This window comes from Triplophysa dalaica, chromosome 21 (assembly GCF_015846415.1).
Source record: "Triplophysa dalaica isolate WHDGS20190420 chromosome 21, ASM1584641v1, whole genome shotgun sequence".
Classification (NCBI taxonomy): Eukaryota; Metazoa; Chordata; class Actinopteri; order Cypriniformes; family Nemacheilidae; genus Triplophysa; species Triplophysa dalaica.
The window spans coordinates 6,870,794-6,886,745 of NC_079562.1; the positions used below are offsets into that span (position 1 = coordinate 6,870,794).

Here is a 15,952-nt window from a genome sequence, read left to right on the forward strand (position 1 = left end):
CGCAGTTAAACAGATAGCTTACTGTTCAATGAGTCATCAAGGGAATGCTGGCGTTATGCTCGTTAAATATTAAGAAATGTTATTAGAAAACAGACTACACAAGAAAAAATAAGGGTAAGAAATTCGACTTTTATTTGTTTGTGAAAATAACCCACTTGTTTATATGTTTGTGAAAATAACCCACTTGTTTATATGTTTGTGAAAATAACCCACTTGTTTATATGTTTGTGAAAATAACCCACTTGTTTATATGTTTGTGAAAATAACCCACTTGTTTATATGTTTGTGAAAATAACCCACTTGTTTATATGTTTGTGAAAATAACCTATACTTGTTGATGTGTTTTCATGGTTGCTTAAAAGCAGCTGGGAGTAAAGCAATCTGATTAATATACATGACATACGAACAGTAGATATATAAACTTCATATATTTGCAGGTACACATCATGTGATTATTCCTTATGTCTCTATATAAACAGTTTCTGACTGCATATAAATGAATCTACTTAAATAGCGTACACATCATTATATACATAGTTTTGTGCCTATTTGAAACATATTCAGAATGACTCCCTGTAGTCTTTGTCCCTATGTGAAAGTGACTAATGGTCGAATACTTTGGTACCTAGGCACATGAAACCATGAGGTGCATTGGGTAGAACGTAGGTTACTTATTATCTAGAATTTATTGAAATTGTTTCCCCAAGGCAACAGAATCCCAGCTGTACATGCTGTCTAACAACAAGGCAGTAAACAGCCCTGTTTGTGACTTCTTCAGTTATGCATAATCTAATAAAATATCCCATCATTACACTGATCATGTTGTTACAAGGACTGTCACATCAGATTTTCACTTCACGATTATTGTAGCCATGTTTACAAATCATGATATATATTATTGGTTACTTTTAAATGATTGCATCCATTAAATTTATCTTTAATTTTGGTTTATTTTGTGTTTTGTTTATATTGCTAATCATGGTTTTGAATATCATGGTTATTGTCCATACGTATCGTCACACCCCTAGTTCATACGTATTGCTTATGCTTAATATGCATAGGAGCGATTGCTTATGTTGGCCGAAATGTATTTAGTAAACAGAAATGAGCCATGAAACATTTATTGTAGATTTTAGTATAAATTTAATTGTGTACTTTCAGGCTTAAAGAATAGGTATTTACTGGCTATAAAATGCTGTTTGCTGCTGTTTAAATCATAGTTTATTTGAAAGAATAGCTTGTTTTATAGTTCTTAATGTATTGACCATTTTAGTAGATGTAAACAAAACTAGTCCAGAAGCAGTATCTATTTCAGTTTTTTTAATTTCATTAATATTCTAATTTTATTTCATATAATAGTCATATAATTAGGATATTTGTTTGACATTTTGACTCAGTTCAGTTCTGTTCTGCTTTTTGTATTTCACTTTAACGTTTGTTTAATGTGTGTTTGTTTAAACTGAAACAGGAAGTGCTTCTGGAGTTGTGTACGTCTTGCAAAATGCTCTATTTTCACACACTCTATTGTCAATGCAGAATATCTTCTGATGAATCCTACTCAGGATGCAGTTTTCAAACATCTTTATTTCCAATGAAACTGTGGTGCAGGGATCTTTGACGTCAGAAGCTGTGACCTTTCTCATTATCATAAGACTTAATGTAGTCATATTTTCCAGAGCACATGGCCGCATGTTGCTGTTGGTCTTCTCCAGATTACCTAAATCTTTGTGTCTGATGTGATTTGAAATCTCAGAGCTCCGTTCACAACTATATATGATTGAATTGAAATGTGGGTATTGTGCTAGTTTACCTTGACTTGCAAGACATTCTTATTTATTTCAGGGCTGTTCGTTAAAAAAGTGCATTTATTTAGCATCCGTCATCAGTGCACATTTTAGTTGCAGTGGTTAACATTTATAAAATGAGAGTTAAAATTAATGTTCATTTTAAAAACTTCAAAGCTCTAACTAATGATTCTTGTAAATGCAAATATTCCACCTAGTCGCATAGCCTTTGTAGTCTCTATTAAAGAGGTCATAAAAGCTGCACACAAATATTTACTCAAAAGTTATCTAAATGCATTTGGTGGAGTTGTAGATGGAGTATGTCACGAGTATGCCCTGCATGTCACACTGCCGCACATGTCAACGTGCCCAAAGTTTTTTTGTGTTAATATCGGAATGCAGTGTACTTTCTCTGACACACACACACACTCAGTCATACCGACATGAATAGTGCGAAAACACACTCGCTGACAAACAAATACTTCAGTCATACCAGGAAAATGCTTTTGTGCCTAAAACAATTGAATGGTTCACAGGACCAGTGTTACATTTCTGACTCATAACTGTGGTTTACGGCCTTGCTGAAAGACACATTTGAGATTCAGCCCAAGAATCTTGGCATGTTTTGGATTCTGTCTTCACTGTGCTGGGTTCAACTTACTTGTTTCCAGACTACACTCATCATGAGCATGGGAAATGCAGGATTAATCCCAGTTCAGCTTTACCCAAATTTTAAAGTAGGATAGGCTTTGGAAAAAGGCTTCGTAAATCCTTCCTCACTGTCGATAGCATCACCGTTCAGGCTTTACACCTGCAAGCCGCTACGATTTGGGATCGCCAGATGGTTAAAACGCCCCACTCGCCAAAGTTCAGACAGGATACATGTGGGTCTCAAAGGCAGGTTTCAGCCAAAACATTCAATGAGTCATACCACTGGAGAGCAATGTGAAGGAAAGTGTATAATGTATAGTATATTATTTGGTCTTCCTTTTTTTTGGTATTTGATCAACGTTGACCAAGGCTATAATGCTGATGTCATAATCCTTATTTATTTAAATATTCCAAGTAAATATCCAAATAAAAAAATAACTGTAAGTGCATATTTAAAAAAACGCCACAAAATAGGCTTAGATTTAAAAAGATACTTTACCCCAAAATGAAAATTCTGTCAACATTTACTCACCTTCGAATTCTTCCAAATCTGCATAAATTTCTATGTTCTAATGAACACAGAGGAAAAATATTTGTAAGAATGCTTATAACCAAACAGATCTTGCCATTCTCTGAATGCCAAAGAGACTTGTGCTTCCTGTGGAGCTGAAAGATTTTCAACCCTTTCTGTCCAAACTTCCCTCATCTGCTACTGTCCCTCCCTATTGGGTCAATGAATGACAGGGCTTTACCCGTCGTAGGTCATGAGAAGTGAATCCGGCCAGACAGTTCAGTGCACCTCTGGGTGTGAATCTGTGTGGATTGGTTGTCTAAAAGTTATTTCATCACATCTCATCTTTGGTGTTGGAGCAGGACTTATAACCAGCCTTTAATCTTTGTTGCATGTGCCTGGCTCAAATGAAGTTGCAACTTTAACCACTGCTTTGTTTTCCAATTGGCTTTGTCAGAAAGGAAATGTAACAGTGTGTATGAATAGAATCTGAATCTGAAAAAAGATTTCATTTTGTTTGTAAAACTTGTTGAGGACAGACTTCTGGGACAGCAATACCTGACATTGTGAGATGGTCATCGTTTTATAAGTAACTGAGGAACACGTAGAGGGCGTGTCTGTATATGGAATCCCGCCCCTTGTTTTGTACAATCATATTGGTAGGAAGGAGGGTGCAGATACTCACGTCTATAAGTTCCCTCCCAGCTCTAAATGAAACCACACAGTGGAATGCACACATTCCCTCTCTCTCTAGTATGAGTACACTCACACACCCTCACACTAACCCATGTATGTCGGTCGAGTCCTCTCTCCTTCCTGTTTTTCACAACTACCTGCCTTTTTACTTACGCTATTGTCGCAGACAGGAAAACTCCCAGGGGTCCCTCCTTCAGGAATTCGAACTGGGAAGACTAGCCTCGTGAAAGCCGAGACGGCAGCGTAGACGTCTCTGAACATATGTTTGTTGTGAAGACAGAGAGGACCATGCTTACAAGCTTACTTCCTAGGTGTAGCTGACATTTTGCTAGTTTGAAATTTGGCCTGTGAGGAGGTAGAAAAGCAGGGGTGGGGGAAGAACTTCATTCACAAAGAGCCCACAGCACCCTTATAGACTGAACCGAGTGCTTCCTGTAGTCCTTGGAATCTTCACAATTTTGTCCTGATGGATCTGAAAAGGACACACATTTTCACCATTCGCAAAAACTGAAAGCTGAATAACTGGCGAAGATTCCCAGGGGAGGTGATTTTGCTTACTGATGGAAGCATTGAGGGAATCTGTTCTTCATTTGACCTTTCAGATGTCTACCTACAAGCGAGCCACTCTGGATGAAGAGGAGCTTTTGGACACCGGCTCTGATGGCATCTACCACACCTCTAGCATGCAGGTGAGAGGTCATTTTCAGAAATATGATGTGCCGTGTTTATGTAACTTAAGACGTGCATGTTTAGAAATAGGAACCAGTGAGTCTGTGAATGTTTTGGTCGCAAATTCATGTTTCTTTTCCATTCTAAGCTGTGTGTCAGCAATGGTGTATGACAAAACTTCATGCTGTTGAATATTATATCTGTGTTGGGTTTTCTTCTTAAAAGTATCGTATTGTTTGTTTGTTTTTATAGTATATACACTGTGCATATCATGTGTAGCTGTCTACTTACATTCTTAAAAATAAAGGTGCTTCACGATGCCATAGTGCATCGTGACCCCTTTTGTCTTTATCATTCCATATAGAACCTTTAACATCCTGTTTAACAAAAGTTTTTTTGTGGCGAAATAAGGTTCTTCAGATTATAAAAAGGTAAGAAAGAGATGGTCCTTTATCGAACCAAAAAGACTTCTTCTATGGCATCACTATAAAGAACCTTTTAACCACCTTTATTTTAAGAGTGGATTTATCTAGAGTTATTGAGGCATAAAACCAAATTTACATAAAAACTGATAGAAAAATGTTCACAAGTGATTAAAAACAAATTGGCCTTTGATATGGTGTGTGTACACAATACTCGTATTCAAAACAATTTCGTTGTAACTCTAAAATGAGGACGAATTTCGCTTTTCATTTCTAAAGGCAAGCAAAAATAAGTCATTTTTGACAGCAGCTGGTCCAAACTCTCAGGTTAACTGGGTCTCATTGTACAATATCAATAGATTATGATTTCTTTACTTCTTCATCCTTTAACCATTCCTATAATAATTGTTCCTTTCCATGGAATTAAATGTACTATCTTTATTTAAACTTTGAAAATCCCACTCTTTGCTTTGCCATCTCTACTCTTTTTTACCCTTAAGCGACTTGCAACTCAACATATTTGAGTTTGGCATTATAGGATTCATTGAAGCCACACAACAAAACTGAGGATGCTGGGTAAATGTAATTGTACGGCTGGGCAGCCAGTCACTTAACCTAATCTGACATAACCGAGCCTAGCAATAGCTCTCTGGCTTTAGCCAAACAGAACAGATCAATTAGCAAATGAAATCACAAGCCCCAATTGATCCGAACTGTGCAGAATCTTTAAACTACAAAATCACCTAGAGGAAATGTTTATTGGAGATCAAAAGTTAATCTTTCATAGCATTAAGAAGTCTCAAAATGCTCTCTGTTTAATCCCATTAGGATCAGAGACTTCATTCTACATGTTTATTTTCTTTCTTGGCAGTCTTGAATGGGACAGTCTTGTAAAGCATATCTTTTTAGAAAGTAAGTTAATACACACACCATTGTGAATTAATATCTGTCCTAAGGGTTTAATGGTTAACCAGATGCAAATAACAGCGTGCTTGACATGCCAGTGGTTATCAGTCAGAAACAATAGTTAAGCCTACAGTAGGAGTTCACAACTATGGAAGTAAATGGGTAAATAAATGGTTAATCACCTCTATAAATGTTACATTGCATGGGTTGTAATTCAACTTTTATTATATGTTTGTATTAAAAAACAATTACAACACAGGTGGGATTGCAGCGTGGTCTGGGTCCTCGATGCTGGGCTGTGAAGACTCGTGTTGAGAGAAAGCTAGTGGTCGTAGTCTGCGCCCTCTCTCTGGCTTTGTTCATATGCATCATAACTTTAGGTCTGCACTATAAGGAATGTAAGTATATGATACTTTATCGTGTAAAATAAAAATAGGCTAGTGATTGGTGACCCCACAATTGAGCATGAAAAGACAAAATGTTTAATAAAAATGATTGTAATTGATATTTATGCATTTGGCAGAGACTTTTATCCAATGTGCAATCCCTTGGGATCGAACCCATGACCTTGGCATTGCTAGCGCCATGCTCCAACCACTGAACCACAGGAAAGCTATTTAGAACAACCTTAAATTATTGAAAAAAGATTTTTTACGAAGCTCATCGCTCTAAATAGCGAGGTGTGATATGATTGGTCAGTTAATGAGTGCCCAGTGATTGGTCGAATACGGCAAGCGTGTGACAGAAATGTAATGCCTCGTACCATGTTTGGAACATCAGGTTCCAAAGCAATTCTACTGACAGGTACGCACACCTTACTTGCGTATACATTTGGTCGGTCTTAGTCAAATAATACCACAAACTGACGTAGATTTGTGGGGTTGTGGTTACATAAGGTGTTTCAGGCAGGTCTGGGAGAGCATTCGCTTTTAGATAGAATGTTTCTTTTTCCGACAATTTAAGTGTCTAACACATGCATGGGCAACTTATAACACACCAAAGACACAGAAAAACACGCATTCAAACCATATGACCCCTTTAAACCAAGCTCAGACTAATGTCGCTCTAGACCGTATATAAAAACTCCTTTCGATTTCTCAGCTCATAATGAAATTTCTGTGTTATTGTGAACTAAATTCCACTTTCTGCTATTCAACCACCCACTGCTGAGCAACCATGACAAATGACTGTCTGTTCAGCCCCTGTTTCCTCAGTCTTCCCCATGCCTCCCGGTTCTTGGTTTTATCTCTTTGGATTAGGAGCATCTTCGGCATCGGCACCAAATGTTTTTCTTAGAAGAGCTAACAAAGAAGTCTATTATGGCTTTGTTTTCACTTGCTCTCTTTCTGTGTCAACAAGCCAAATAAAAACAGCGCCTTTCCTTCCAATATCAAATCTAATACTTGCACAACCTCAGACAATGGAGTCATGCCCAGTCTCGAAGCCTTTAAAATAAACAAATACTTGTCTAATCATTTTGGAACAATACTTAAATTCTTAAAAACAAAGACCACTCATTTAAAAAGTACAAGAAGTATAACCACAAAGTCTGAATGTGGAGTATTACATTTTCTTGAGAAAGGTGCCGTAGTAAAACTGTTTTTCAAATAAAAAAGATCTTTCACTCCAGGTGAAATCTAACACTTCAAACCTCATTGGATGTGTGGTTTTACAGCCAGTCTCAAACCACACCACCTCAAAAGTGTGCATATGAATAATAGATGTGTGCAAATGAAGACTTTTCTTAACCTTTACAACAAAAACAAGTCACGCAGTCACGCATTTTTATTTACTGTAATATTGAAGTTCTACGAAAATACCATCATGATAGCTGCTATCATCTTCTAGGCTTCATTTCTGATGGCTCAATGATTTCTGTGGCTTCTTCAGTTCACCCTTAATTTGGTCCGGATTTTGCATAAAATCGCCCCTTTCGCAGAAATCAGATTTTGGCTTCTGCTTTTGTGAATAGTGAATAGAAGCCATCTGGAACATGCCCTGGGATCTCACTCAAAGAAATGTTCAACCTGTATTTATGACGTGCGTATGAGGTTTAAAGTATCGCTCAACACAATCCAAAGCCGTAATCAAAACCACGTTGACTTTACCTTTTGAAAGCTGTAAGGATAAGTTACTTTCACTTTGGGGAGGTTTTGTTATTGTTTCATGCGTTGAGCCAATATTGTGCTTCATTTTGATCTCCCCTGTTAAAGATATGCAGGGCGAAAGAGACATTGGAAACACTGTATTATCTTTTTTTTGACACAGGAGCCAAAACTGTGTGAATTGATGTGTATATGATGTGTTGAAACAGCTCATCCGGGAACGTGCTTGTCCGAACCGTGTGTCAGTGTGGCAAGCGCAGTCATGAGTGCTCTCGATCGGTCAGTGGACCCCTGCCAGGATTTCTACAGCTTTGCTTGTGGGGGATGGATGAAGAAGAACCCGCTGCCGGAGGGGAAGTCCCGCTGGGGTCCCTTCAGCAACCTTTGGGAGCACAACATGGCGGTGATGAAGAACCTACTGGGTAAGTCTGATGAGATTTTACTGCTCTGTGTTTGCTCTAAAATCATGTAATCACAACTGACCCTGTTTACTGTCCAAATACACATTCCTGGTTCTAATAATGCAGTTCATCCATTCCTTTGCAAAGAAAAACAAGTTTGTCTACTTAAACTTGTATTTGAGTATCCTGTTTAACCATCACATAACAAGTATTGTTATGCGTTGAATGCTGTTTTAATATTAACTTAAAGTTAATCATAGTTCTACAATTTGTTCAATTTAGAGAACACCAGCATGAAAAGCCTGAGCAAAGCGGAGCAAAAGGCCCAGTGGTATTATGAATCCTGTATGAACGAGACCAAAATCGAAGCTTTCGGGGCAAAACCACTCCAGGATCTCATCAATCAGGTGATCTCGGATGCACTTTTGACCCTGGTTATCCTATTTAACCGTATGAAACTCAACAGATCTGATGTAAATATATCAGCAACGATGAAAACCTGCTTTTATTGTGGGATATAATTCTTAATGAAGGAATATTGTTTTCCAGACAGGAGGTTGGGGCTTGACCGGCCCATGGGAGAAGGATAACTTCCAAGAAGTTTTACGGACTGTGTCAGCCATCTACCGCACTTCCCCATTTTTCACAGTTTTTGTCAGCACAGACTCGAAACACTCCAACAGCAACATCATCCAGGTGGGTTCACTTATCGGGAAATCATAATTTATTTATTATCATATCATGGAGTCCTAAACGTGTGGGCGAAACAACTCCTACGCTTTCTGTCAATGTCGTGTTTTGCTGTCGGAATATATTTAATAACAGGCTTTATGTTACGATGCATCTCACTGCTGCTTTATTGAACTGCTGTTTCTATTTTTTCAATAGGTGGATCAGTCAGGGTTGGGACTTCCATCTAGAGAATACTATCTCAATAAGACAGCCAATGAAAAAGTAAGCACTAATGTTTGTTAGTAACTTTTCTCAGCCAAAGATGCTCTGCTGTCGGCAGCTTACGTTTACATTTTAATGGTATTTTTTCTCCCATCCCTTCAGTATTTAAGCGCATACCTTAACTTCTTGGTGGATCTGGGGATCCTTCTTGGTGGCTCAAAGGAGACCTCTCAGAAGATTATGGAGGAAATCGTAGACTTTGAAACGGCCCTGGCAAACATTACCGTCCCTCAAGAAGCAAGACGTGAAGAGCTGAATATTTATCACAAGATGCAGGCCAAAGAGTTATATGTGAGCAACCTTCAGTCATTTGGGATACAGTCAAGCAGTCTTTCAGATTTGTATGTTGCATGTGAGCTGGGATGTCAGTCACGTGTTTGTCTGTGCTGTAGACATTGGCTCCTGCAGTAGACTGGATGCCTTTCCTCTCTGCAGTGTTTGTTCCTGTTGTCCTAAATGACTCTGAACCCGTGGTTGTGTATGCTAAAGAATACCTTCAGAAAGTCTCAGAGCTCATCAGCAACACTAACAAGAGGTAACACAACAAACACAACATTAGACTAAAGAAATGCTCAAAATTAACAGTATTTATTTTAGCCTTTCTGTTTGGTAGAACTACCGTCCAAAAATGACACTATTAAAGGGATACTCCACCCAAAATTGTTTTTATTCTGTCATCATTTACTCACTCTCAGGTCGTTCCAAAAATGAATTTTGAATAACTTTGGAAAGCAAAGTTCTAGGGCAACTTTAACCACCATTTAAATTTTTCCTACTATGGTAGTCAATGATGCCCCAGAAATTTTCATTTTTGGGTGGAGTATCCCTTTAAAATAGCTTCATTATATAATGTAGTGGGTGTCATTCGGACCTGAATTTAATCAAATTATTATGGCTTCCCTAGTGTTTTGAACAACTACATGATGATGAAAGTGGTGAGGAAAATGGTGTCCATCCTGGACCAGAGGTTCCAAGATGCAGAGCAGCGTTTCCTTGAAGTCATGTATGGCACAAAGAAGGTGAGAACAGTGATCAGAGTTGCCAGCTGTCAGCCCACAACAAGCTGTGTGCCTCTGAGGAACCAGTCATGAATGATCAATCAAATCTCTCTCGTTCTATCTAGGTTATACTTTTAGTGTTCTTTACATTATGTTGGATGATGTTAGGTAGAAAACCTTAAATCACAAGAAAGCATTTTCACAGGGCATACATGAATCTGTTTTTCATATTTGGGTGAACTGTACCATTAACATTGTGCATTAAGTTTATCTTAAAAGGATCATTTAATACTTATGATCTAATTTAACAGAAAAATTTAAAACACAAAAATCATACTCATATTCTGTATTTTGCAGTGATCTTTTGTAGAGTAACTGGTGTCTGTTGATATTTTGAGTCTGTGCTCTGTGTGGGAACACTCTTATCAGGGTGAGATCCTGTTGCGCTGGCCTCACTTTCCGCTGGGGTCAAGCTGAAATAACAAACTAAAGACTGAACCTTAGTTGTGTGCTAAGGGCTTATGATAAGAGGCAGACTTAAAGGATGGTACCTTTACGGAAGTTGCGATTGACCTAATTTCCGTATCATGGCGTACATCCGAGTGAAACGGCTTCTGAAATTGTATAACAAATGAAGGGCGGGGCTTTATTCTGGCCTTCTCTTTTTGATTGGTTTGTTGTAAATTGGGCCTGGAGGGGAGGGCTAAAATACCTGGCCATTGGACAGTCAGTATAGACCTTCCTCTGATTTTAGTAAGTCCAGAGTTGTTGTTGTGCTTAATATTTTTTTTATCAAAGATAAGGCTACACTTTACAGTATCCGTGTTACAGTGTTATTATGGATTCAAGTACTGAGTAATAAAAATGAACTACAATTGTAAATACATGTTACATGTGTAACAAGGCAACCAAAGGGTTACCAAAGATAACAAGTGCAAGTGAATTAAAAAATAATAATGCTGTGCATGGATAAATCATTTATAATAATCACTGCAACACGTTTAAAACACTTTAAATTTTCCTGTTTGATTTCATGGTGACTTTAAGGTTAGTCCGTGTCTACACCGGACATGCCGCATCCAGTGTGGACAAAATATAAAATTATAATGAGTTGGGGGTTTTATTAGCGTTATTAGTTAATTAATTGCGTTTTATTGTCTATTGTCCGGTGTAGACACGGTGTTAAGCACAGTTTAACTTTATGCTTAACTTTGGAATATAATTAAATTTAGTCACTCTTGTATTTAACTAAACTCTGTGTGTCCAGGAGTAACAACCATGTTTATCTTCTTTGTGTATTTGGCCATTGTGAGTCCTGTTATCACTAGAGCTCCAGTTTTTTTCTAAACAACAGATATGAAGTTAAATGGACGACAAGACATGTCCTGTTTCGACTGTCTCTGGGCGTCACACTTCAGGAACTTTCAAATAAACAATGAAATGTCTCCTTTCACTGAATAAAAGTACTACACAAACTTGCTGTAGGTTCTTGCTGTCTGTCGACCCCATTGGTAAGTCTAGAGTAGTCGGAACAGTTTATTTGTCGTAATTCACTCATTCAACAACTACTTTGTTGTGTAGCCGCAGAGACTTATGTCCTGATGTAGCTTGTTTGTGTGGTGTCACATTGAGGAGACTGTGCCGCTAGCTGTTAATGCATCACCTTTATGTTTTCCAGAGCTGCACGCCACGCTGGAAACTTTGTGCCAGCGACACGGACAGCGCTCTGGGCTTTGCCCTTGGGGCGCTGTTTGTCAGAGCTACCTTTTCTGAGGACAGCAAAGCTTTCGTGAGTATCCTGTGATATGTTACGATATGTCAGTGACCCGCCTGTCTTCTACCCTGAGGCCTATGTACTAAGTTCTTTCCTGATGTGTCTTTCAGGTTGAAGATATGGTCTCGGAGATCAAATGGGCTTTTGAAGACAGTCTAAAGACCGTTGGCTGGATGGATCCGGAGACAAAAAAAGCCGCCAAAGAAAAGGTGAGAACCGACAGCTTTGAACGGAACGATGGCATGTGATGTTTTTCTCCGCTGTTTCCCACAGGGATGTTCCCGCTGAAATCAACACCTTGGATGTATCAGATGTTGTTCTGCTTTTGTTCTGCTTTTGTTTAGGGCTGGTAATGATCTCAGTATATGGTAACTTCTAGCCCTACATACACAGATTTTTTTCATAATTTACTCACCCTAGTGTCATTTCAAACCTGACTTTATGTCTTCTGCGGAACACAAAAGAAGATATTTTGAAGAATGTAGGTAACCAAATAATATCAGCCCCTATTGACTCCCAGTGTATGAACACAAAACCACTGAGATATTTCTCAAAATATCTTCTTTTGTGTTCTGTAGAAGAAAGATTAATATTGCTGATGTCCTTCTGAAACCTTGTATCTCCATATTTTGTGATTTGTTTTGCCTTATATCATTATTATTAGTCACCCTTTATGTTTACTTCCAGGTTTTGTAAAACTCTAATCAATAAGAAGTACTGAAAAGTGCTTGTCAACTTGTTTTTTCCATTTCCTGATAAATAGCGAATTTGGACATCCAAGGTTTTGGAATGACAACGACGATTTAAATAACGCGATGGTGAATAAATGAGAGAATTTATTTTTGGGTGAACTATCCCTTTAAGAAACCAGAATATAAGAGATAACTTGAATTGGGCTTTCCTGGCTTATGTACCCCAGCAGGAACCAAATAGAAAACAGTAGCAACCACAAGACAATAAACCTTGTGTTATTACTTAAAACTAACATGTTACAGGAAAAGTTTGAAATTGTTCTTATGGCTTGTTGATGCTCGCTAGTGCCATCTGGTGTTAATGTGCCCTGAGCTTTTATAATGCCACACACATTTTCATTTCCTTATTTCCACCTAGGCAGATGCAATATACAACATGATTGGATATCCAAAGTTCATCATGAACCCAAAAGAGCTGGATAAGGTGTTTAATGACGTATGTATATATTTTGTTAATGTATTAATATTCTGTATACTGTATGTATGTATATATTGTTGGTTATTAGAGCACCTCAAATAACACCTTGGCAACCCTTCTCCCAAACTCTCTCAGTTTGATGTCGTTTCAGACCTCTATTTTCAAAACGTCATGAATTATTACAACTTCTCTGCTCGGGTGACGGCCGACCAGCTCAGAAAGGCTCCCAACAGAGATCAGTGAGTTCAGTCCGACTTGTGGCCAAATTTCAAGCTCCCAATGACAGATTTTGTCTCCACCAGTGCTCGGTGAGGTCATCAGGCTTTTTGTGTGTGTTTATCTCCCTGCACAGATGGAGTATGACCCCACCCACAGTTAATGCCTATTACAACCCCACCAAAAATGAGATGGTACTTCCCGCTGGCATACTCCAGGCTCCCTTTTATAATCATCCTTGGCCAAAGTAAGAGTCTCCCGCTACTAAAACCTCACCTGCTTTGCTTATTTAACCTCTTGTTTAGGTTTTCAGAAACACAAGACTGGGCAACTGAGTATGTCAGTACGTGTAATATCATGACTTTCTTCATCTGAGTGCGTCTGTGATGTTTTCTAGAGCCATGAACTTCGGTGGTATAGGTGTGGTTATTGGGCACGAACTCACCCACGCCTTCGACGATCAAGGTAAAGAAATCACTGCAAAGCATGAGACGGTAGGCCTACTTTTAATAGAGAAAGGGTCAGATGTGCTAATTCTCCAAAAAGAAAGATGCGATGATTCTCCGATTTAAAAATTGTAAATAGAAATCTTTCGATTCCAATATTGTGTAGTGTGTTAAAATTAAAAATATATATTAAGCGTTGTTTTCAACTTACATACAGTATGTCTGATTATATGTTATAAAGAATTCTCTATACAGTATATCTAAGGGGTTGCTATGGTAACTGTGAATGCATAAATTAATAGTATATCAAATTACACATCTTGCACATTATTACATCATTATTTAATTGCCACATTAATTCTGTAATGATTTTACTATATACAATTTTGTAAAACAGTATTTCTTTCTGCCCTGTAGGAAGAGAGTACGACAAGGATGGAAATTTACGTTCATGGTGGCAAAATTCTTCAGTCGACGCTTTCAAGCACCAGACACAGTGCATGGTGGAGCAGTACAGTAACTACAGTATAAATAAAGAACCTCTCAATGGAAAACACACTTTGGGAGAAAACATCGCAGACAACGGAGGCCTAAGAGCAGCTTATAAGGTTTGTAAAATATCCTGATGTGGAACAAGACTAAGCATGCTCAACAAGAATGTAAATTATTCTAATTCAATCATCAGGTTTGGTTTGTTTATGAGCGAGGAACGGGAAGCCAACGGTGACTTTCCATAACGACGCGCAATGACGTACGAGAAACTGATACGAAAGGCATTACAATCTTCATATTTCTCTCGTTGGCGGCTTCGATAGCTTTGGGGCCGTCGTGATCCCATCTCGCGGAAAAGCCTTACAGCGCAACAGGTGGCTCAGAACGAGCAGCCCTACCTCTAGTCACTCTCGTACATTCTTTCCGTTGGCTGAAAAAGTCATAGGTTACCGAGCAGATGCACAAAGCATATGGTCGGAGAAGACCCCGCTTTAACCTCTCTGATGGGGAGGAAAATAACCGTTGACACGAGGGCTCCTTTTAACACTTTGTATTTGCGATATCTGTGTGGAGTGTGATAGGCAGAATTATGAGAGGTCTAATGTTAGCACACTTGCTTTGCAGGCTTATGTTAACTGGATCAAGAAGAATGGTGAGGAGGCCACTCTGCCTGCTCTTGGGATGACCAACCATCAGCTGTTTTTTGTGGGATTCGCTCAGGTTTGTGCCCCAAATGTATAAAATTATGTGATAGAAAACATTGTTTTATAAATTCTGGTTGCTTTTGGTTTCTTTGTAGGTGTGGTGCTCAGTCCGGACACCCGAAAGCTCTCACGAGGGCGTTATTACAGACCCACACAGCCCACCTCGTTTTCGGGTCATTGGCACGGTCTCCAACTCTCGTGAGTTCTCTGAGCACTTTGGCTGCGGGGCAGATTCACCCATGAACTCCAAACGAAAGTGTGAGCTATGGTGACAATATTGGGAGTGAGACTGAGCCTGCAGTGAACACTTCTGCGCTGTGGTTATCTCTCAATATATGTCAAACGTCCATCTCAGGTTGCCTTATCTAGACTGCCAAAATTGTGGTGGGCTACATATTTTCCAGCATCTATTTGTCTGGGGCGTAGATTTGGGCTTTGTGGAAGCCTTTGAAACTGAGTTTGATTCTTATACAAACTTTTCAAACACTGGAAATAGTGGTTATATGTAACGGGAAATAGCTTTCTCCCTGCAAATTTGTTTTTGTAGAATATATGATTTTTTATATGCAAATGCTTTTATTTTTTTAAAGGGAATGATATTTATTTTCTCACTGTACTACATTGGGGTTTTCTTTCTTAACATTTGCCAGCTCTTGTGCAACGTGTTTTTTTAACATTGTTAAATAATATTGTCCATATTTTGATACATGGTCACCTTTATCAAGAATAAGTGTGGTGTTAAACCGATTTTGCCTGTGTCATATGAACTTTATCCGTTCATTTACAAGACTGAGATAAATGATCAGATGTTATCCAACACATATGTTATTTAATTATGTTAAATGAAGAATACATTACTGCTGTGTATTATGTAACTGTTCTGTTGGAGTTTTTATTGCTGGACCATTATACAACAAAATGCCTTTTTAAACAAAATACACAAATATTGTGCAATAAATAGTCTTTTTGAAGCTCGTTACTCAGACAACAAGAATTTAAATTAAAAGTAATTTTCTATTTATGACTGGAATAATGAATCAAAAGAAAACAGGA

At 38.3% G+C, this 15,952-nt stretch overlaps 1 protein-coding gene across 4 annotated transcripts; it reads left to right on the plus strand.

Annotated features, from left to right (window-relative positions):
• ece1 (endothelin converting enzyme 1) lies at positions 1-15,848 on the plus strand. 4 transcript variants are annotated; one of them, XM_056735272.1, is made up of 20 exons: positions 86-114; positions 4,245-4,331; positions 5,562-5,645; positions 5,899-6,037; positions 7,954-8,166; positions 8,428-8,552; positions 8,695-8,841; positions 9,034-9,099; positions 9,202-9,390; positions 9,492-9,634; positions 10,004-10,118; positions 11,776-11,886; positions 11,982-12,080; positions 12,982-13,059; positions 13,177-13,280; positions 13,394-13,504; positions 13,655-13,722; positions 14,121-14,311; positions 14,820-14,915; positions 14,995-15,848. In XM_056735272.1, the coding sequence occupies exons 5-20, from the start codon at positions 8,007-8,009 to the stop codon at positions 15,169-15,171; spliced, it is 1,980 nt and encodes a 659-aa protein (XP_056591250.1). In that variant the 5' UTR covers positions 86-114; positions 4,245-4,331; positions 5,562-5,645; positions 5,899-6,037; positions 7,954-8,006; the 3' UTR covers positions 15,172-15,848. The 4 variants fall into 4 exon arrangements, with proteins under 4 accessions (XP_056591249.1, XP_056591250.1, XP_056591248.1 ...); XM_056735271.1 differs by lacking the exon at positions 5,562-5,645 and having other exon boundaries at positions 1-114; XM_056735273.1 differs by lacking the exon at positions 86-114 and having other exon boundaries at positions 4,235-4,331.
• Positions 15,849-15,952: the final 104 nt, after the last annotated feature.

Bases quoted from the DNA above. Each gene is read 5' to 3' on its own strand.
- ece1 (XM_056735270.1), top strand. From the start codon at position 4,203: ATGGAAGCATTGAGGGAATCTGTTCTTCATTTGACCTTTCAGATGTCT. The intron at 8,167-8,427 runs GTAAGTCTGATG...TGTTCAATTTAG, and splicing joins GGTGATGAAGAACCTACTGG to AGAACACCAGCATGAAAAGC. The intron at 12,081-12,981 runs GTGAGAACCGAC...ATTTCCACCTAG, and splicing joins AAAAAGCCGCCAAAGAAAAG to GCAGATGCAATATACAACAT.